Here is a 23,977-nt window from a genome sequence, read left to right as displayed (position 1 = left end):
GTGGATATATTTGATAAGTTCATAGATTTCCAGCAGAAGTCTCATTAATTTTGTGTCAGGTTTTGTATGTGTTGTTTTCTGATGGTGGGCAAATACACATTTGCAAACAACTGCTTGTTTACTGCCATTAGACTCCACAATTTTGATGAAAATTGTCAGTTCAAGGACACAACTCAAGGTCAAAAGAAATCATGAACTAATATGTCATGATTCATAGTTTGTTATTAACAGAGCAGACTGATTCTTTTTGCATTATGACACCATTTATGACATGTTCAATGTAACTAAAAATTCTTTTACATGCACAGATCTATGATAATTAAACACATGTATTCTTTTTACTTAATGTATTAATATATGACAGATATATTTCTCATACAGTCTCAGAGTCTTGTTAAAATGAATCTTACTTACTTTGTACAAAGGAATATGCTTCAATCAAAACTACATGTCATTAGTTATTTTGTGCTTGCTTGCCATTAGCCTCCTCCCTACGTTGAAAGCTGTTCTCATGACAGTGATGACCAAAAGGTATTTGCAATCTTATTTAAAGTAACAGTGGGTAGACCATATTTTCATGAAAATACTGTGAATATGATGTTATTTTCACACAATTTTAAGTTAATCACATAATTCCCTGACATGGATTCTTGACATATATAATGCATAGTAGTAATATGAAACCTAGTAATAATTTTAGTATTTCAAGACGCTCATATTTTCTTATAACAAAGGCACTAGCTAGAACTAAAATAGTATCTCATAACTTATGTATCTGAATATATAAACATATAGAATAAAGTGTGTGTCAAACTGGACTTACATTAAAATACTTACCTTTTATGGACAATATTCTTACCCTCTGGCCTGCCTCATTTCTTCAATCTGCCAGTGCCATCTTTCCAAACTCTTTCCTCAAAAGTACCTTGCTGCCTTAGCACTTTTGAGAGAAGGATATGTGGGATGATTATTGAGACAGTCTATGGGGTGTTCCCAAAATGAGGAGCTCAGTTGGTAAGAGCTTTGCCCTCATAAGACCAGAGCTTAGGTTTGAGGCCTAACTAGTGAATTACATTTCAGCTCCCAGATTCCAGAGCTGAGTAAAGATTCATTCTTAAACTGAATATTGTTAGTTTTCCAAGTTCCAGACCTGGCAAGCCATCTTTAGCAGAGTGTTCTGTGGATTCCCTTTCAATATTTCATTCTATGAACTTCTCCTTACTCTTGAGGCAGAGCTACCACAATATCTGATTACATCTCCTCACCACCATTCTTCCTACATCAAATCTTACCATATTGTAATCCTTTCATTGTTGCCTCATCATCTAGATACATTCGTACAACTTCTAAGTCAACACCTAGTCTCTTAACTACACAAACATTGTCACAATGGTCATTACATTGGTGAAGGGCTCTTCAAGCTAGCTCAGAAAATAATCATTTACTGGTTGACTAATACCTGTAGCTTATCATTTGTCAATTGCATCAAGGCTAGATTTACACAGTCCAAATTGAGATGTTGTCTACACTAAGATCCCAGATGTATTCAGTCCATATCCTGCTGAGTGTTCCTCTCCTAGTGTCTACTTGAATCTAAATGAAATATTGTATCTCCTTTCTCAAATGATAATTTCTTTTTGACTAATAATTTTATTGGTTTCACAAATTAATTCCAGGTTTTAGTTTGGACTTACTCACCTTTATGCTCAGAGTGAATGAAATTTTCTGTCTTTTATGCAAAAGCTTTCCTTTTGTTACATTTGCACCCTCTATACCTCGCATACTCACTTCCATTGACGTTTAGTGAACTGTATCCATAAGAATAGATTTGATCCTCTGTTATTTACATCTGCATCTGCATCTGCATCTGCATCCCATTGACACACTCCCAAAAAATTAATGATTTTTAGATATTTATTCTCAGAATCACACAACACAAATTCCAATATGTTTGTGGCTACGTTGCACAGTAAAATGTTGAATCATTATTGTTCCTTTTTTGTGCACTATGAAAATATATGTATATTCAATTGCAGCTCCTGTTGGCCCTGTATGGAATCACATACTTGGATTTTGGAAGAAAAGACATGAACCAAACATATTATTTCTCAAGTATGAAGATATGAAAAGGGTAAGTTCAGTTATTACACAGTTATTGACAGAACTGAAATTACTACTCAATATTTCTCAAATTATTTCTACTCTTAATTTTTGCAGGATCAAAAAGGAGCTATTCGTAAAGCAGCAGCTTTCTTGGATAAGACTCTCGCGGAAGAACAGGTAAACCAGCTGGCTGAATACCTCAGCTTTGGTAATATGAAGAAAAATCCAGCAGTAAACCTTGAGCCAATTATTGCAAGGAAAAATGGTCCCGAATTTCTTAATAAGAGTGACCTCCGATTCATTCGGAAGGGTGAAATTGGAGACTGGAAAAACCATATGAGTGAAGAAATGGCTGCTCGTTTTGATGCTTGGACTGAAGAAAACATCAGGGGAACAGGTCTTACTTTTGACTGAAAAAGCATAGTGCCCATTCTCCCTGGAAACTAAATACTGAAAATGATTTCCATCATTTCATGTTACAAACAGCTACTGCTCAACAACTGAATCAGTGCACTTCAAATGTTGCCCTATATAAAGCAAAGTACAGCGGTAGTGTGGACTCTGTGATGCAAATTTTGTTGGAATGTGGATCCTACTGTGCTGAGTTTTGTGCCAGGTTAAGAAAATTCTGCCATACAGAATGTTATTTGGCACTGCCCGCCCCCCCATCCGCCCCCCCCCCCCATACCGCCCCCCCCCCTCGCCTGCTCTCCTCTCCTCCTGTTCATCACATACTTTCACCTGTGACCTGTGTCTGTTTTCATAACTAATTATGATACAATTGTATGCCTATTTTGTAATTGTACACCTCTATCCCCCTCCCCCTTTCCATATCAGCTTGACACCTCAAGTACCTGCTTGTGTTGCTTAGGCCTTAAATCAGCCTTGGCTGAGCTAAATTAACTATAGTAGTTTTTACTTTAGAAAGGATAAAAAATTGTGCAAATGTATCTTTTATTCACAATTTATTTACAGAATGTACAAAAAGTTACATTATAAAAAAGGTTACTGGAACTGAAGTATTAGTTTTAAATGCAAAAACAATAAAATACATTCAAAATGAAGAAAATTGAAAGAAGTCAGAATTTAAGACCTTATTGTTACATGAGGTTAATGTGAGAAAAATACAGTTATTACTCTTGTCAAATTCACGCATATGCAGTTCAATAAAATAAATGTAGGTATGCAGTGGATGACTACTGACTAAGTAGCATGGCACTTCTTACAACATCTTTGGCTATTAATGCATCATTTTTAATTCTGGGAGAAGTCATTTTAAAAGACATGCAGAGCTAAACTTATCTTGTTAGTTTCTTGGAGAGCATATAGTTTTGTACTTGGATATTAAGATAAAGACAGTAACCTTACTTAATAGCTGAATGTATCAGCGAGGTAACACAACAGAGTTTTATATCAATAAAGAATTTTTTTCAACTGGATGCCATTTGTTCTCATCTACCATCATTCTGTAAAATATTTAGGTACTTCAACATAACTACACATTATTGATGGATTCTATTACTTTGTTATAAAACAAAACAATAAGTAAATTTTATTTGCATTTCTTGATTAACATAATCATTCAGAACTTCATAGCTGTCTTAAATGGTTGTATTGTCATGGGATGAATTTTACAACTAGGTATTTTACGCTTATGTAAATTTTACTGCTTTGCTGTTGTAAGTGGACTGCATACATTTGTGTGTTTCACTGTTTTGTAAACAGGTAAATATGTACAACTTATCTGAGTACCAGAGCCATTTCTACAAGTGGAAGACTGTGGATCAGAGATGAACATGAAATGATCGGTAGAGTACTGACATCATTTTAATGAAAGATAGTAACACTTCATGTAAACCTTCTCACAGAGTAAGACCAGTGTCCTTAAGATTCTCCTCTTTCCACTTGTCAAACTTATCGATTAACTCAGGTGACATTTTAGCCTTCCATTCTCCAACTGTACCACTTCGCATGAATTCTCCATCAGCTGCTATTAGATTGTATGTGCGATTTATCTCAACAACAGCTTCATAATTCACAGATGGATTGTTCTTCATATTTTGGAAACTCAAATGATTAGTTAAGACATCAATTTGTGAATCATTGAGCTCTTTTCCTAAAAACTTTGCCGTCTTTCTAATGACAGATGGAAGGTCCTGAAAATAAAAAAAGGATGTAAAATAAATGATATTTGTAAAGAATATACATCAAATCTGGAAACATAAACAGCTCAGAGTGATTTTTCAAATGGAAAATACACATCATAGGCTGAGGTAGCATTAAATAAACACATCAGAACGTGTGAAATATAAAAGAAACTGCAGCTGCTACTATGCGTTTACATTGTTGATAGACCAAGTTTGTAAAAAAAATGGAGAGCAGTTCATATGATGTACAGGTAAAACTTCGCGTGAAGAGAATTTCTTTTATGAAAGCTTGACATGCTGCCAGTTTCTTTTATTTATGGAGACATGTTACTCTTTAACTGTAACAGAAAAAAATCATTCTTTCAGTTCAATATTCTTTGCAACTGTTTACTTCCTAAGCCAAAGAGAAAAACTATTCAAAATGTATTCACTATTGTTGATACTGTTGTTACTGTTTCACTCATTTTGCATAGCATTTCTTTTTTTATTATTTACTATTCCATTTTTTTCTACACATCTTGAGCTGTGGTTACTATAATAACTGCTTTATAGGTTTCATGAAGAATTTTACACTTGTGTATTTCATTCCTTTTTTTTTTTAGCCAAAGTTAGTTTCTCTAGAGACAAATGTGAATCTTATCTGATTATAGTACTATGTTCGGAAATACCACTGTTACTTTTGTATTGTAAGAGATTGTTGACAGCAAATTTCATCTGTGAGTACTGTGAGGCTGTGAGTAATACTCCAAATTGCTTAGTCAGATATGGTATCCGCAAGATAAATATGTGTCAACCCCACACGATGGTTCTAATTACATTCTTTTGTGCAAAGAATTTTTTTTTGTCAAAAATAAGTGAAGAGTTAGTCCAGAATATTATCCAAAAGACATCAGTAAGTAAAAACATGCAAAATACATTTACTTACTGACTAATAAGTCCCCAAGGCTGGCCATCATTCAAATGGCAAAAGAATCTGAAGCTTAATGTTTTAGCGTTTATAGTACATGCTTCTATTTTTTCAATTTAATTTTTAATCACTATACAAATGTACATTTAATTCTACAAACCACTGTGAAGTGCATGGCAGAGGGTACATTCAATTGTACTAGCTATACGAGTATTTTCCTGTTCCATTCATCTATGACTGTTTAAATGCGTTTGTGTATGCCGTAATTAATCTATTTTTGTCCTCATGTTCCAATGGGAACTATATATAGGGGTTTGCAGTATATTCCTAAGCTCATCATTTAAAGTTGTTTCTCTAAACTTTGAAAGTAGGTGTTCTTGAAATAGGTCTGTGCCAGTTCAGTTCTTTCAACATCTCTGTGATACTCTCCTGTGGGCCAGACACACCTGTCACCATTTGTGCTGCCCTTCTCCATATACATTCAATACAGCCTATTAGTCTCATGTGGTAGGAGTCACGTATACTTGAGTGATATTCTAGGATGGGTTACACAAGGGATTTGTAACCAATCTCCTTTCTAGACTGATTGCATTTCCCTACTATTCTACCAATAAATTAAAGTATGCTACCTGTTTTACAACTAAGCCTATCTGAGTGTTGTATTTCATGACACTATGAAGTGTTACACCCAGGTACTTGTATAAGTTTACCGATTGTAGATTGTGAGCTTCACTGAAACTCTGCAAGCAAGGCTGGTATTCTTAATATTTTCTGCTGGTCTCTGGAATGATCCATAGAGTATGAGAGCATAGATGACAGGCACCACTCAATCCAACATGTCTGCAGTTAGTTACACCATGTCCTCCCAATGGCTGCTATAATAGTCTCTTCAGCATCCTGAATGAGGCTCCCAGGCATGTACAGAGTGTACCTGGTGTTCCTTCTGATCCATTGTCATTTTCCTAAAGGGTACCATTATTCACCACACGTCAGAACTGCCAATGACAAACAGGCTACTACCTATTGGGGTTTGCCTCTTCTTGATACAGGACACAGCAGGTTTCTCAACATGAGGAGAATCTCACTGGCTCAATTTCAGCTTCAGTGGAAGACAACACCTCTAACTCATTTGTTAAGTGTGTTCTTTCTGGTCCCTGTCTCCACAGTACTGAAAACCTAGATCTACCACTGACATGCCACTCAGATTCAAGTGGATGAGTAGCAATGGGTCCTGTATTTCCTGCAGAAGAGACAGTCTCCTCAATGGTACATGACTCTTGGTAGCCCTCAGAACACACCCATTCAAAGTGCACACCCAAGAAATTGTAATGGTTTGCTTGCTTGAATGATTACGCTCTCTGATTAAAATAAAACTGTAGATCTTTAACATAGAGTAAGGACAATAATTGACCCACAATCAGACTTTGTAGAATGCACATTTTAATTTGTCTCATAAAGTGATATGGTGAACTTATCTTTTCATATTACTTCAACACCCCTCAGTATAACTTCCTGCAATTTGTGTCTTAAATGGTACCTGAAGCAGGTGTAAGGTGAACCATTTATCCCAAAAAACATTTTATGTAACGGATACATAAAATATATTCACAGAAATGTATGAAAGGTATAGAAAGTTGTGAATATGAACGACTCTCAGCTGTATGAGGGAATGATGGAAAGGAAAATTTGTGTCAGAGTGGGACTCAAATGTGGATTTCCCACATCATGTGACTGATTACCTTAACTGCTTTAGCTATCCATGCATGATTCACAGCCAGAGCCAAACTCCCAAATGTCACTGTTCCTGAATCACAACATGTACTCATACACACATTATGTATTCCCATACAGGGCAGGATGTTTCAATTGAAAGTCACAGTCTGATATCAGCGGATAAATGCGATATTGCAGTGCCTGTGTTTTTACGAAAGACAATGCAATGTTCCTTCAGACATGTACACATATGGGAAACCTGGGTTCAAGTTTGGTGTGGCACAAATTTTCACTTTTACCATTTCCTCATTCAGCTCACAGTTGCTCAGATTTTCAACTGTGAATACATTACGTGTATTTCATAATCACTGTAGTCATCGTAGCGCCTGTTCCTTCAAATGTGCATGTAGTCTCAAGGAACATTGCATTGCTCTTCTTAAAAATTTAGGCACTGCAACATTGTGTTATGTAACAGAGTATTATGGCTGACACAATCAAATGACTTTTATAAGTTGCAGGAGATTTCAGCTGGTGCTATTTTATGATTTAAAATTTTTGCTATGGACTCATTGAGAGGATAAATGGTTGCCTCAGTAGAGTGTCTGTTTTGAAATACATATTGTGTTTAACTAAGTATCATAATAATACATAGATGTGTGACAATTCTTGAGTACATTAGCTTCTTAAAAATTATGGAGAATGATGGAAGGAGTGAGGCTGGACAGCAGTTACTGACATATGTGGGGTCACCTTTTTCTATAGAGAGGTATACCAATTGTCCATTTCAATCAGCACTGGAAAATACCTTTACAGAATGATGTATTTATTAAACATATGGCAAAGAATGATACACAGCACTTGCACCCAAGTGCTTGATTATCTCTCGTCCTCTACAGTTTTTACCCTTTACAAACATCTAGTATCATCAAAGTTATACCTTGAAAATCTAACACATGTCCTGCCACCCTGTCCCCTCTTCTTTTTGCCAATGTTTTCCATGTGATCCTCTTGCACCATTTTGTCGAGAAACACCTCATTTCTTATCTTATGACTCCATCTAATTCTCAACATCCTTCTATACCGTCACATCTCAAATGACTTGTTTTTCTCCCAGTCTGTGATTCACTTGCGTAAAATACTGTGCTCTACATTCTCAGAAATTTTCCATGTGATCCTCTTGCGCCATTTTGTCGAGAAACACCTCATTTCTTATCTTATGACTCCATCTAATTCTCAACATCCTTCTATACCGTCACATATCAAATGACTTGTTTTTCTCCCAGTCTGTGATTCACTTGTGTAAAATACTGTGCTCTACATTCTCAGAAATTACCACCTCAAATTAAGTCTGGTGTTTGATATTAGTAGATGTCTTCTGGCTATGAATGCCCACTTTGGGTGTGGTCATTTGCTTTTCATACCCCATTTGCTTCATACATCATGTGATCACTGCTACTCTTCATTGCTTTTGTCTTTCTTCACTTTACTCTCAATCCTTAGTGTATGCTCATTGGATCTTTCATTCAATTTAAGAAGTCCTGCAATTCTTCCTCATTTTCAATGTAGACAGGAATGACATCGGTGATTTTTAGCATTCATACCCTTTCACCCTGAATTTTAATTCCATTCTTCAACTTCACTAAACCAAGCACTTTGTTCTTGGTCTTACAGTCTTATTTTTCCCTCTTGGTTGTAGTACATATTGTATATTACACATATTTCTCTATAAGATGCACCAATTTTCCTGAGAATTTCGAACATCTTGCACCATTTTACATTGCTGAATGTTTTTTTGTAGGTCAAAAAATCCTATAAAGGGCAAGCTGATCATCCTCAATTTCCTTTTCAGGTATTCTGTATATTATTCTTGTTACCGGCTTAGGAGCACTAGCTGTTAAATTTTTTATGTGATACTTCTCACACTTATCTAACTTGCTACCTTTGGTATTGTGTGGATGCCATTTTTTGAAAGTCTGGTGATATGTCTGCAGTGTCAGAGATTCTACGAACCAAGCTGAATAGTGATTAATAGATATTCTGAAGGAATGTTGTCTATGCCTTCCACCTTATTTGATCCCATGCCTTCCAAAACTCTGTTAAGCTCTGACTCTAATTCTGGATCTCTGTTTTCCATAAGAACTCCTTTTCTTCTTCTGTAATATCATCATGCAGTTCCTCTCGCCCTCAGAAAGGCTTTCAAAATACTCTCAAAGTACTCTTGCCACCTATCTGCTCTCTCTCTGTGTTTAACACTGGAATTCATCTTGCATTCTGCATGTTGACACCCTCACTTTTAAGTTCACTGAAGGTTGTTTTGACCTTTATGTACGCTGAATCAGTCCCTCCCATGACCAACCCTTTCTTGATTTCTTCAAGTTTTTCCTTCAGCCATTTTGCCTATGCTTCCCTGCACTTCCTATTTATTTCATAATAGTGTCTCACATTGTTGTATCCCTGTCTTTTCCTGGACCTTTTTCGTATTTCCTTCTTTAATCAGTTTAAGTATTTACTCTGTTACACAAGGTTTCTTTGCAGTAACCTTTGTTCTACCTATATATCTCCATCTGACTTCTCTGACGGCCCTTTGTATAAATGTCAGATCCTCTTCAATTTAACTGAATAACATGTTATAAAGCTAGATATTATCATTGTCTTCACAGGATATAATCAGTTCCAAGAAAATTCTGTTTTTGAGGGACATGATGATTTTCCTTATTCCCCAAGTGGATGTGCGATAAATTTTCATTTCAGTAAATTTCCATTTCTTTTCTTCTTTAGAGTGGTGTTTTACACTCACTTCTGAACTTACAGGACCAGTTTTCATTTATACTTTTATAAAATGATAATTAAAAATGTTTGCTCCACATGAAATGTCTTTCTTGATGCACCTACTCTCTTCGAAATAAATAGTTATATACTTTGAGGCATCTTTCCCTGTCTCTGTTTCTAGCATATTTTGTATTTATTTGATTTTTGTCTGATCTTTCAATTTCTGTCTTTCACTGTTGCATTCTAAGCCAAATTATTTTTCCTTGATCTATGATCAGTTCAAAATCATACTATACTGCAAGCCATCTGAGGAGATTACTGTTAAACATCCTGTGGACAATGAGGTCATTAGAAATGGAGCACAAGCTCGGATTAGGGAAGGTTGGGGTAGGAAATCTGCCATGCCCTTTCACAGGAACCATCCTGGCATTTGCTTGAAGTGATTTAGGAAAATCACAGAAAACTTAAATCAGAATGGCCGGATGTGGGTTTGAACTGTCGTCCTCCTGAATGTGAATCCAGTCTGCTAACAACTGCCCCATCTCACTCGGTTTTACAGCAATGCTCATGCATTGTGTGGCCTCAACCAATTCTTTCTGATCTAGTAGCAATTACTTGTTGTATTCTGTACTCCACGGCACAGCGAAAAGTGAGGAAGAGTTTTTGGAACTCCTTCCACAACTTCAGTTTGCCATTTTTCATAATTCCTGTAGTTTAATTTCCACTGTGGCTGTCAGTGAACAGAAAATGTGTTATTATTGTTAGAATGTAGATTGTCAGTTTCTTTGCACTGACAAGTGAGGAGTATTTGTAATGCTAGTACAACAAAATGAGAGATCACTGTTGAAGAGCAGTTATGAAAGGGAGGTACAGTACTTCGGAGTAGGTGTGAAATACCTTTTAGTTGTACAAAGTGCTTTGTGTTTGATTTGGGGGAGTGGGGGGCAGATGGAAGTAGAGCCTTAAAGCATAATGTGTGGAAGCTAACTTTAGATTCCTCAAGCATTCTTGTAGAAGTCATAGAAATTTTAATGTAAGTTTGCAGGTCAGTGTCAACATTTTGTGGGAGAATTATCCTATATCTGAAGCAACTATAATGGAAAGAAAGAGTCTCAATAACAATTTTGTTTAGAAGCTATACAGAAGCATATGAATATAGCTAAAATTATTCTACTCATTGAACTATACTGCACATGTTCAGTAGTACTGTTGCCTACAGAAATACTATGACAGATAGCACACAGACATCTTGTACTTTTGGATTACATCATAATTATAAATTCATATATATATATATATATATATATATATATATATATATATATATATATATATATATATATGTCTGCTTGTGTCTGTATATGTGTGGATGGATATGTGTGTGTGTGTGTGTGTGCGAGTGTATACCTGTCCTTTTTCCCCCTAAGGTAAGTCTTTCCACTCCCGGTATTGGAATGACTCCTTACCCTCTCCCTTAAAACCCACTTCCTTTCGTCTTTCCCTCTCCTTCCCTCTTTCCTGATGAGGCAACAGTTTGTTGCGAAAGCTTGAATTTTGTGTGTATGTATGTGTCTGTTTGTGTTTCTATCGACCTGCCAGCACTTTCGTATGGTAAGTCACATCATCTTTGTTTTTAAATATATTATAATATAATTATAAATTCATAATTTTAGTCAAATAGCGTAAATATATGAAAATACATGCAGTAGTTAGCTGGTGACTGCTGAAGGGCTAAAAAAGCTAATACTTCAAGACATACTAAATAAATCAATTAACTACTTATTTTTTTCAAAGCTTGAAAATTTGTCGTAAACACCAATGTTCCCAATTATAGACAACTAAAATGACATAAGGCATAGTGCTTTGCTTCTACTGTTCTTACTTTTTGTTCTACAATTTTAGTAAACCATCATGATAAGATGACACTAACATACAGCCACTTCTTTTGTCTCCTAAAAACTCATCTATAGTTCTCAGCATTAATTCCAGTTCAGTTTTTGACACCTCTTCCTTCAATGAAGGTCATTTACAAGTTGGTGGATAGCTTCAGGATTATTTCCATGTACCTAGTTTACAATTTGAAAAATACAACAGGTATAAACTAATAAATAAATCTCATTATAGGTTACAAAAGCGCAAATTTAGTTTTTGACTTATATCAGAAGAGGACATAATAAATCAGATAAAAGTACTGGTAGAAATAAAATATCAGATACAAATTTGTGTGTTTCTTTTCTTTTGCATTTGTTACCTGCGAATATGGAATTCCTGGCTACTAGAAAGGTTTTCACTGTCATCTTAGGACTTCCTGAACATGAATGCACACTATCTGATTGAAATGCAAGGGTACAGGTCTACCATCCAAATGACACTAATGTTGAGAAAAATCAGAAAAAAGAGTTTTTTTTCTTAACTGCTTTGCCAGTTTCATAATTTCATGCAGTAACTACTACATATCTTAGTCATACCTCAGTGCAACACCAGTGTCAGTTCTAACAGCAGACATAATAAGTTAATACGACATACATAACTACATAACATATGGACATTTACCTTTTTCATATCTTCATATTTCAAGAACAAGATGTTTGGCTCATTTCTTCGATCCCAGAAGCTCAGGATGTGAGACCAGAATGGTGAGAAACAGACTAAACAAGAGAAACATTTTTTTTAAAAAAGGATAGTGTATCCATTGAGAAACTAAGGATAATTATAAGCAAGACAGCATACTATTTTACACATTTCAACAAATTAGCACTCTTCAGCTTGTGAATTTGGCTAAAAGTGAGCAAATAATATTAATTTCTTAGATGTAGGTCAGGCAGTCTTGCCAATTGTGGTGTGTTACAGGAGGAGGAGGATATTAGTGTTTAACGTCCCGTCGACAACGAGGTCATTAGAGACGGAGCGCAAGCTCGGGTGAGGGAAGGATGGGGAAGGAAATCGGCCGTGCCCTTTCAAAGGAGCCATCCTGGCATTTGCCTGAAGCGATTTTAGGGAAATCACGGAAAACCTAAATCAGGATGGCCGGAGACGGGATTGAACTGTCGTCCTCCCGAATGCGAGTCCAGTGTGCTAACCACTGCACCACCTCGCTCGGTGGTGTGTTACAGAATAATGACCCTAGACACAAGCTAATTCCAACATTTTCAGAATGCAAAAGCATTTACAACTCTGTTTGTGTAATAAGAGACTAAAGCAAAACACACATCTCCCACTCAGTTGACAGCTCTGAGGAAGACTAAGTTCCATATGAAATAAGTGGAAACAATTTCTAGCTACATCAAACCTTTCTATTTAATAAACAAAAGCAATAATACAATCAATAATATCATTTTATGAGATAGATGAATTCTAACACTGAGAAAATTGGCGTGGGATTTGGTGAAATGTCACTTTAAGTTTATAACAGAGAAAGAGTTTACTTACATAATCCAGAGTACAGTATGCATGTCATTAGAAAAGTGATGAAAATATTAGTCTACTAATCTGAATCTGTAATGTTTCTATGCTTATGTGTCAGAAGGTCAGGCCTATTAGTTACATCTTGTTCAAAATAACTGGCAACTCGTCCAGAACTGGATTCACATTCTTGCTGCTATGTGAGTCCATCCCTTTGTTCCGAAGGAGCTATCACATTAGTTTGCTTTTACCTTCTGAGTTATGCCCTGTGTCTATCAGAAGGGCTGTCTCAGTTGTCCATGTGCTCATTTCCTTATTTGGTACTTGAAGTTAGAAAGGCTGTTGAAATGTGTTTCCCCTATCATGCAGTGGTCACTCGCAGTGGAACCTCCACCACTACCATGACGTTTGTGCAGCTATGAGCCCATGCAATTTAAGTACAGATGTTGTACAACCAATCTGCACAAAATTCTTCTAAGACTCAGATCTAAGGAATGATAGATTACTTGGTCAGATTTATAATTTGGACAGGGTTGCACATATGCTAAATACAACATGTGAGCGTTTCTTTAGCTATCTTTGAAACGAACAAAGGGATATCAAAGAATTACTGTTACCATTGCACAGGGTGAGATATTCTGGCTGTTTTACTGGCATTTAGCAGATGCTGCATTTCTCATGGTCAATCAAGTTTGGCTGTGAGGTGAGGTTATTTCAGTGTCGCAATATTCAAAGCATTTTTTTGACTTTACTTAAGTGGCTTATGACTGGTAACATGTAGTAAGAGGGACGCAGATAGGAAGCATGACTATGTAGACTTGGCAGTCAGTGGGTAATTAATTAATTCATTCAACTGAAAGGTTAGTGAATTTTCATAGTTTCTGTAAACTTGTGAATGCAAGAAGTTGGTAGTAAATAATCTTAGAGAGTATATGGCGAAATTGTGATTCATAGTTGATAACAAAGTTAATGTTTCAAATGTTGAAAGTTACTGAGACACAGCAGTTATATTTTTTTTATGGCATGGACTTCTGTGGAACTGACTTTCAAAAGATACTGTGTTGTGAGTTACCCTGGACAGGTGTTATCATTTGGTAACCAATTTAGATTGTGATGTTTGGTGGCATGGGAAATAGTTGTAGAAATGGCCTAGGCAGAGTTCCTCAAAGTGGAAATATACTGTGTTGTTTCCATGGCAATTGAATTGTTTGATTTCATGTTTCTGTTTCGATACTGGTATTTTTATCTATTATCCAGAAACATTTTTTATTTCTCATCTCTCAGAGCAAATAAAGTACCATACAGCTGCACATATTACAAATACGATATATTTCAAGGAGTTGTTGAAAATATGATCCTAAACGGAAAATGAAATATAGAGGTATTACCTGTTAGAGCAATGCTGGAATTTGAGAAGATGTCAAGAATTTAATTGTTTTCTACCTCTTTGGAGCGTTGCAAAACCACAATTGTTGCTTTGGTAGGCAGGGACCGTTCAAAACCATTCGACGAAATTTGAACAGGATCTAAAGCAGCAAATGATGTTTATTCGTTGCAATCATCCAGCCACCCTGTTTCACACTCACTTGTGGCATGATTATGGAAGGCTGGAGAGGGACAACGGGGGAGGGTTATTGCAATATTGACAAATACGCAGATGAAACGGCAAAGGATCCCTCCAAAACAACCTTCCCACCTCCCTCACAGTTCCACCGCTGCGGCTCTAACGCCTGATGGCAGGCAACCCTTTGGCACCTCTTACGTTCTGGAAATGCACAAGCAGGCGCTACAGTAAAGGCCGGTTCCCACTAGAGTGCGGCGTGCGGCAACGGCAGCGGCAAGCGTTTTCCGCTTTGACGCGGCTGCTCCCGGAATTGGCGTTCCCATCTGGAAGCGGCAGACGCTAGCGGTAGCCAATGACGGACAGCCACTGAGGTACGGGGTGGGACCCACCGAAACGATCGGTGTGTTTGAATAACTATATCTTACACCTAAATCAAGGAAAGACGAAGTTGGGTGAAGACATACCAATTTTTCATTTTCTGTACAATGTACTCTTTCACATATTTCATTATTCATGTTTTCTCATTTCAACATAAACAGATTTCATGACTACCATTCATGATTGTTCACTATCTCCTAACACATTGAAACAATGTACGATAAAAGAGTTTATTCAGATAGTTAAGCGAGACAAAAATTTAAAATGTGATACAGTAGCAGGTACACGAAAACAGTAAGAACACAAAGGCTAGGTGGAAGGGATGTAAGTGGAAGCCACCTGATAGAATTTCCCACAGAGCATAATGTAATCATTGCCAGCACCTTGCTTAAGAATCACAAAAGAATGATATATATTTGGAACAGAGTTTTCGAAACCAGATTTTGAATTGTAAGGCATTTCCTGGTGCAGACGCAAACCTGACTGAAGACTGTCAATAGCAAGAAAAGCGTTCTGAAAAAGAAAATTTGTTCACACCAAATATAAATTCTAATGGTTGGATACTATTTTACAAAGGTATTTGTGTGGAGTGCAGCCTTGTATGTAAGTCAAACGTGGACGATGAACAGTTCTGTCAAGAAGACAATGGACGCTTTCAAAAAGTGGTGATCAATAAGAATGCTCAAGATTAGATATGAGTATCGTGTGACTAAAGAAGAGGTACGGAATTAAATAGAGGAGGAAGAGGAAATTACGGCACAACTTTGACAACAATAGGGGTTAGTTAACAGGACGTATTATGGGGCGTCAAAGAGTGGGGACAAAGGGGTTGGGTGATAGTATTCTGGTAACAATCATCTGTTGAAATACTATTCTACTATTTTATCTATTAATGTAAGCAGTGAATTTACTCTTCCATGCACTCCTCCACAAAACATTTAAACCAAAACTGAAATCAGCTGAACACCAAATCTTTCAACCACTGTCTGACAACTCCTGGATTCACTTTCAACTTTCTATAGCTATCACTGGCTAGCCACACACACATACAGATATAAGGAGAACAAAAATAAACAAACATTAGTTTTCAGCATATACATAATTTTGCAGGTTGGCAACATGTACATAAACAAACCAGACAGGAAGGGACATGAGGTGAACACACTGTAGTTACGACTTCAAATCAGAGTTTTCGGTAAAACGTCTACTACTAGTGACAGAAGAAAAAAGAGCGAACATGAAAATGTGCTTATGTTCCATAATCTAAGTTTTAGTTCAACCTCTAGCATGTGACCAGGTGAGGGGAAACGTATATGTCCGCCAAAAACTCGATTCACTGTAAGTAATCAGTCATTCACGTAAAAAAAAGATGTCAACTGTTTTATAATCTGCAAGTATCACATATCAAAACAAAACTGAATCATTCTAGATTCCACCGAAGATGCCTTAAAGTAAAAGGCGGAACGCGTCTTGAATCAGTAAAGTACACTGGATAAAGAAAAAAAAGTTTGTTACTTACCAAAGGAAATAATCAATAGCTGTAGATATTTAGTAAATTACATCTTATGACATACCAGCAAATTAGTTTCGGTTTAACTTCTCATTCCATGTGCTATTAAATGCTACTGAAAAAAATTCATCTATCCCTTCTGAAAAACTGTAGTTAATTTCATATCTCGGTAGATAAGCAGATTTAGGATGTTTATCATGCGACGAAATACATGACTTTTCACAAGTTATCGTTTGCAAAATAACACGTTCTGATTTCTTGAACCGTTTACGAAATTTGCAGGTGATACAACCACATGGTTTACGACGAGCAGGACGAAGTACCGGTCGCGTCGCGAGCAACCCGCGCGCGGTCACCGCACAGCCCGTCCGCCGACATATCATTCAATATCTCGAGAACGGTGATAGCTATCGACTTGCTCTCAACCAAAAAAACCAATTCTGATATGTTGACTAAATTTCATACGCAATAATGTATTACCTAAAATGAACTGTACGCAAAGTCCACGCAATGCGTTTTTACCTCTGCACACTCATTAAAATTTCGTGTAAAGGTTTACGTAAATGCGATACAGCAAGTAACCACGACGAGTAACGAAAAGAAATTCGGTCCTTTATCGAGAGAACATATCAGGCTGTAACATGCCCAAGAATCAAATTTTTCTGCCGAATAGTTTCCTTGGAATCGGGTGATAAGTATTTCACAGCTGCCGCCGCGTCCGCGCCAGCGGTTCGGCGAAAGTTCGTGTGGCCCGGGGTTCCATACCTGACGTCACGCTCAGCGCGTTCTGTGATTGGCGGCGCGCACCTGGAGCGCGTCACGCGGCAACGGATGCGGTTCGACATGGTCAAACCGCGACGCAGAGCCCGCCGCGCCGTGCCGCTGACGCCATTTCCATGGCAACCACGCCGCTGACGCGCGGCAGCCCTAGTGGGAACCGGCCTTAAAGGCCGAGGCCGGTTCCCACTAGGACTGCCGCGCGTCAAAACCGCGCGGCAGCGGCGTGGTTGCCATGGAAACCCCGTCCGCGGCGCGGCGGCCTCTGCGTAGCGGTTTGACCATGTCTAACCGCTTCCGCTGCCGCGTGACGCGCTCCAGGTGCGCGCCGCCAATCACAGAACGCGCTGAGCGTGACGTCATGTGCGGAACCCCTGGCCACACGAACTTTCGCCGAACAGCTGGCGCGGACGCGGCGGCAGCTATGAAATACTTATCATCCGATTCCAAGGAAACTATTCGGTAGAAAAATTTGATTCTTGGGCATGATACAACCTGATATCTTCTCTTGGTAAAGGACCTAATTTCTTTTCGTTATTCGTCGTGGTTGCTTGCTGAATCGCATTTACGTAAACCTTTACACGAAATTTTAATGAGTGTGCAGAAGTAAAAACGCATTGCGTGGACTTTGCATACAGTTCATTTTAGGTAATACATTATTGCGCATGAAATTTAGTCATATCGAAATTGTTTTTAAAGCTGAGAGCAGAACGATAGCTATAACCGTTCTCGACATATTGAATGATATGTCGGCGGACGGGCTGTGCGGTGACCGCGGACGGGCTGTGCGGTGACCGCCCGCGGGTCGCTCGCGACGCGACCGGTACTTCGTCCTGCTCGTCGTAAACCATGTGGTTGTATCACCCGCAAATTTCGTAAACAGTTCAAGAAATCGAAACGTGTTTTTTTGCAAACGATAAGTTGTAAAAAGTCATGTATTTCGTCGCATGATAAATATCCATAATCTGTTTATCTACCGAGATATGAAAGTAACTACAGTTTTTCAGAAGGGATAGATGAATTTTTTTAAACGGCATTTAATAGCATGTGGAATGAGAAGTTAAACCGAAACTAATTTGCTGGTATGTCATAAGATGTAATTTGCTAAGTATCTACAGCTATTGATTATTTCCTTTGGTAAGTAACAAACTTTTTTTTTTTCTTTATCCAGTGTACTGTATTGGTTCAAGACGTGTTTCGCCTTTTACTTTAAGGCATCTTCGGTGGAATCCAGAATGATTCAGTTTTGTTTTGATATGTGATACTTGCAGATTATAAAACAGTTCACATCTTTTTTTTACGTGAATAACTGATTACTTACAGAGAATCGAGTTTTTGGCGGTCATCTGCATTTCCCCTCACCTGGTCACATGCTGGAGCTTGAGCTAAAACATAGATTATGGAACATTTTTATGTTCGCTCTTTTTTCTTCTCACACCAGCTGTAGACATTTTACCGAAAACACTGATTTGAATTCGTAACTACAGTGTGTTCACCTGATGTCCCTTCCTGTTTGGTTTGTTTATGTACACGTTGCCAAGCTAAAGAATTATATGCTGAAAACTAATGTTTGTTTATTTCTGTTCTCCTTATATCTGTATGTGTGTGTGGCTAGCCAGTGATAGTTATAGAAAGTTGAAAGTGAATGCAGTAGTTAGACAGTGGTTGAAAGATTTGGTGTTCAGCTGATTTCAGTTTTGGTTTAAATGTTTTGTAGAGAAGTGCGTGGAAGAGTAAATTCACTGCTTACATTAATAGATAAAATAGTAGAACAGCATTTCAACAGATGATTATTATCAGAATACTATCACCCAACCCCTTTGTCCTCACTCTTTGATGCTTCATAATATGTCCTGTCAACTAACCCCTCTTATAGCCAAAGTTGTGCCATAATTTCCTCTTCCTCCTCTATTTAATTCCGTACCTCTTCTTTAGTTACACGATCCTCGTATCTAATCTTGAGCATTCTTATTGATCACCACGTTTTGAAAGCGTGCATTGTCTTCTTGACAGAACTATTCATCATCCACGTCTCACTTACATACAAGGCTGCACTTCACACAAATACCTTTGTAAAATAGTATCCAACCATTAGAATTTATATTCGATGTGAACAAATGATCTTTTTCAGAACGCTTGTCTTGCTATTTACAGTCTTCATTTTATATCCTCTCTACTTCTGCCTTCTCAATTACTGCTTCCCTTTCAAGTCATTGAAGTCTTAGAAATGCAGTTTGGTTTCTGTACAAGATGTAGATAATCTTGTGGCGCTGTGTTTTATCGATGACATCTCCAGAGCTTCAAAGAATGTTTCAATTAAGATTGCCAAAACCTTTCTCTAAACATGCAAATGCTATAAACACAGTTTCGCAGTTCTTCAGTGTGTCTACTTCGCTAAGTAGTACGATCAGTATTGCCTTGCGTGTTCAGACATCTCACAGGAATCTAACACTGTGCTTATGTTAGTTTGTACAACCCCTCCCCCTCCCCTCTCTACATATTCCTTCCACTTTCTAGCCTTCTCTTCTTTGCTTAGTTCTGGCTTGCCAAATGAGTTCTTGACAGTTGCTTCTCCTTTGAGCAAAGTTTTCTTTGTTCTTTCTCATTTTCATTCCCCTATGTTTTACAAGTGCAAAATCGCGTTGCAGTTTTGGACTTTCTGTCAACGTCATGTTTAGACATTTCTATTTCCCCTGGCCTACTTTATTTGCTGCATTTTTTTATTTTTCCCTCTTGTCAGATTTAATATGTCACGTTTTACCTAACGAATTCTACTGCACCTTCTTCCCGTTCACATACTTTGCTGCATTCACCGCTTCTCTCAGAGATATCCATTCGTATTCTAGCGGATTCCTTCCTCTGTTACAGCCAGTCGTTGCATTACGGTAACTTTAAGATTATCGAAAAACTGTGACTCTTGACTTACTCAAGTTCCATTTCCTTAATTTGCTACCGTTTACTGTCTGTTTAGTTGTAAACTGCAGCTCGTAACCAATAAATTATTGTAGGTTTGCGTCTGCACCGGGAAATGTCTTATAATTTAAAATCTGGTTTCGAAAACTCTGTTCCAAATATGTATTATTCTTTCACGATTCTTAAGCAAGGGGCTGGCGATGATTACATTATGCTCTGTGCGAAATTCTATTAGGTGGCTTCAACTTTCATCCCTTCCTCCAAGCCTTTATGTTCTTACTGTTTTCCAGTACCAACTAGCGTATAACATTTTAAATTTTTGTCTCCCTTAAGTATCTGAATAATCTCTTTTGTCGTACATTGTTTCAATGTGTTAGGAGATAGTGAACAATCATGAATGGTAGTCATAAAATCTGTTTATGGTGAAATGAGAAAACATGAATAATGAAATATGTGAAAAAGTACATTGTGCAGAAAATGAAAAATTGGTATGTCTGTACCCAACTTCGTCTTTCCTTCATGTAGGTGTAAGATATAGTTAATCAAACGCACCGGGCGTTTCAGTGGGTCCCGCCCCGTACCTCAGTGGCTGTCCGTCATTGGCTACTGCTAGCGTCTGCCGCTTCCAGATGGGAACGCCAATTCCGTGAGCCGCCGCGTCAAAGCGGAAAACGCTTGCCGCTGCCGTTGCCGCACGACACGCTGCCGCGCTCTAGTGGGAACCGGCCTTAAAACAGCGGGTCGTCGCTCAGCTCACTGAATGTTGAATGTCGAAGGCTCTGTACAGATCAATGAAGGCGCACAGGTGGCAGTGAAGGTGTTGCTGAAATGGTGTGTCTTACAGGCACCCATAGATGTTTTATTCAAGCAGGTGTCAACCCCACTGAGATAACGCTGCAGGAGGGTGCAAAACTGGGGGCCTGAAAAATCATTAGCTGCTTCGGATGGCGTTCGAATTTCGTTGAGATATTTTGAACGGTCCCTAGTGGTTCCACCCCGTCACAAGAGCAAAAACTGCGGTTGCACTGCACTCCAAAGTGGAACGATCACGTTCAATGGGGTTGCTGGCCTATGATGTCCTTAGAGAACGGATGAACCGTCCGGCGGGTGTCAGCAGTGTCAGAGATTGGCAAGATCTTCGTCTTGTTGCTGATCACACTGCGAACTGTCGTTTTCGACCGCTAAATGTTGGGAATCAACGCCCTGGAGAAAGTGTGGTTCCTCTGACGCTCTTCATACTACCCTCTAAGGCGGCGGCGGCGTACGAAATGGTTTCCTCGGCACCCATAAGAAAACCGCGTGATTTCGAGGCTTGGCATCTCGGTTCTGATCTCTACCGTAGAGGCGTCAGTAAGAGGTGTGAACTGTGGGTAGGAAGGGGTGTGTCGACCATCTCATCATGTGACACGTCTGCGGTGGTGTTGGGCGGAATTGTGATGAAATTCGACGGCAATGTGACGCTATCGGTGCACCTTACACCTCACATGAACTTCTGAACTCTGGCCTTTTTCGCATGTGTCGACACCTTGCTGTTAGAAGCGTCGCCAAGTCGGAGGGTGACAACACAGGGTGGCACGCTTTTGCGACATTACAGAGGAAGGTTGTACGCACCATTGAACCAAATTTCTAACTTCTGCCTCCCACTGGCAAACATTTACGGGGTTTCAAAAAATGACTCTGATTGTGTTGCGCAGTGTAAAGCTTATACAGGGTGGTCCATTGATAGTGACCAGGCCAAATATCTCACGAAATAAGCATCAAACGAAACAGCTACAAAGAACGAAACTTGCCTAGCTTGAAGGGGGAAACCAGATGGCGCAATGGTTGGCCCGCTAGATGGCGCTGCCATAGGTCAAACGGATATTAACTGCGTTTATTAAAATAGGAACCCCCATTTTTATTACATATTCGTGTAGTACGTAAATAAATATGAATGTTTTAGTTGGACCACTTTTTTCGCTTTGTGACAGATTGCGCTGTAATAGTCACAAACGTATAAGTACGTGGTATCACGTAACATTCCGCCAGTGCGGACGGTATTTGCTTCGTGATACATTACCCGTGTTAAAATGGACCGTTTACCAATTGCGGAAAAGGTCGATATCGTGTTGATGTATGGCTATTGTGATCAAAATGCCCAACGGGCGTAAGCTATGTATGCTGCTCGGTATCCTGCACGACATCATCCAAGTGTCCGAACCGTTCGCCTGATAGTTACGTTATTTAAGGAAACAGGAAGTGTTCAGCCACATGTGAAACGTCAACCATGACCTGCAACAAATGATGATGCCCAAGTAGGTGTTTTAGCTGCTGACGCGGCTAATCCGCACATCAGTAGCAGAAAAAATGCGCGAGAATCGGGAATCTCAAAAACGTCGGTGTTGGGAATGCTACATCAACATCGATTGCACCCGTACCATATTTCTGTGCACCAGGAATTGCGTGGCGACGGCTCTGAACGTCGTGTACAGTTCTGCCACTGGGCACAAGAGAAATTACGGGGCGATGACAGATTCTTTGCACGCGTTCTATTTAGCGACAAAGCGTCATTCACCAACAGCGGTAACGTAAACCAGTATAATATGAACCATTGGGCACCAGAAAATCCACGATGGCTGCGACAAGTGGAACATCTGCGACCTTGGCGGGTTAATGTATGGTGCGGCGTTATGGGAGGAAGGATAATTGGCCCCCATTTTATCGATGGCAATCTAAATGGTGCAATGTATGCTGATTTGCTACGTAATGTTCTACCGATGTTACTACAAGATGATTCATTGCATAACTGAATGGCGATGTAATTCCAACATGACGGATGTCCGGCAGATAGCTCGCGTGCGGTTGAAGCGGTATTGAATAGCATATTTCGTGACAGGTAGCTTGGTCGTCGAAGCACCATACCACGGCCCGCACGTTCACCGGATCTGACGTCCCCGGATTTCTTTCTGTGGGGAAAGTTGAAGGATATTTGCCATCGTGATCCACCGACAACCCCTGACAACATGCGTCAGCGCATTTTCAATGCATGTGGGAACATTACGGAAGGCGAATTACTCGCTGTTGAGAGGAATGTCGTTACACGTATTGCCAAATGCATTGAGGTTGACGGACATAATTTTGAGCATTTATTGCATTATTGTGGTATTTATAGGTAATCATGCTGTAACAGCATGCGTTCTCAAAAATGATAAGTTCACAAAGGTACATGTGCCACATTGGAACAACCGAAATAAAATGTTCAAACGTACCTACGTTCTCTATTTTAATTTAAAAAACCTACCCGTTACCAACTGTTCGTCTAAAATGGTGAGCCATGTGTTTGTGACTATTACAGCGCCATATATCACAAAGCGAAAAAAGGGGTTCAACTAAAACATTCATATTTCCTTACGTACTACACGAATATGTAATAAAAAATGGGGGTTTCTATTTAAAAAAAAAAAAAACGCAGTTGATATCCGTGTGACCTATGGCAGCGCCATCTAGCAGGCCAACCATAGCGCCATCTGGTTTCCCCCTTCAAGCTAGACAAGTTTCGTTCTTTGAAGTTTTTTCGTTTGACGCTTAATTCGTGAGATATTTGGCTCGGTCACGATCAATGGAGCACCCTGTATAGTGGCTTCCTTATATTATCGAACACGGATATATCTTGTTTCCTTCATATGGTCCTTTATTTGCGATGCTTTTCAATTAAAATGAAACATTGAATGAAGTGGCTAAGGTGTTAACAAACTTCAACAATTTAGTTGCAATAGACTGCACAGTCACAGCTTATGGTCCAAATGTCTGCCTCT

The 23,977-nt window shown here is 38.7% G+C and overlaps 2 protein-coding genes across 4 annotated transcripts in view; one reads left to right on the top strand and one right to left on the bottom strand.

Moving 5' to 3' along the window:
- The window catches only part of LOC126474936 (luciferin sulfotransferase), a 76,905-nt gene extending 74,177 nt beyond the window's left edge, over positions 1-2,728 (top strand). For both annotated transcript variants that reach the window (XM_050102450.1, XM_050102451.1), the window contains exons 6-7: positions 2,037-2,131; positions 2,218-2,728. In XM_050102450.1, the coding sequence (XP_049958407.1) occupies positions 2,037-2,131; positions 2,218-2,517 (395 nt within the window). In that variant the 3' untranslated portion in view covers positions 2,518-2,728. The remainder of the gene's footprint in view (positions 1-2,036; positions 2,132-2,217) is intronic.
- A 323-nt stretch (positions 2,729-3,051) lies between these two features.
- Positions 3,052-23,977, bottom strand: part of LOC126473326 (luciferin sulfotransferase-like) — a 164,190-nt gene continuing 143,264 nt past the window's right edge. For both annotated transcript variants that reach the window (XM_050100312.1, XM_050100311.1), the window contains exons 5-6: positions 12,193-12,287; positions 3,052-4,259 (exon numbers count right to left, since the gene is read on the bottom strand). In XM_050100312.1, coding sequence (XP_049956269.1) covers positions 3,966-4,259; positions 12,193-12,287 — 389 coding nt within the window. In that variant the 3' untranslated portion in view covers positions 3,052-3,965. The remainder of the gene's footprint in view (positions 4,260-12,192; positions 12,288-23,977) is intronic.

Source organism: Schistocerca serialis, chromosome 4, assembly GCF_023864345.2.
Source record: "Schistocerca serialis cubense isolate TAMUIC-IGC-003099 chromosome 4, iqSchSeri2.2, whole genome shotgun sequence".
Lineage (NCBI taxonomy): Eukaryota > Metazoa > Arthropoda > Insecta > Orthoptera > Acrididae > Schistocerca > Schistocerca serialis.
Note: the sequence above shows the minus strand (reverse complement) of the source record. Positions and strands in the feature narration are given on the sequence as shown.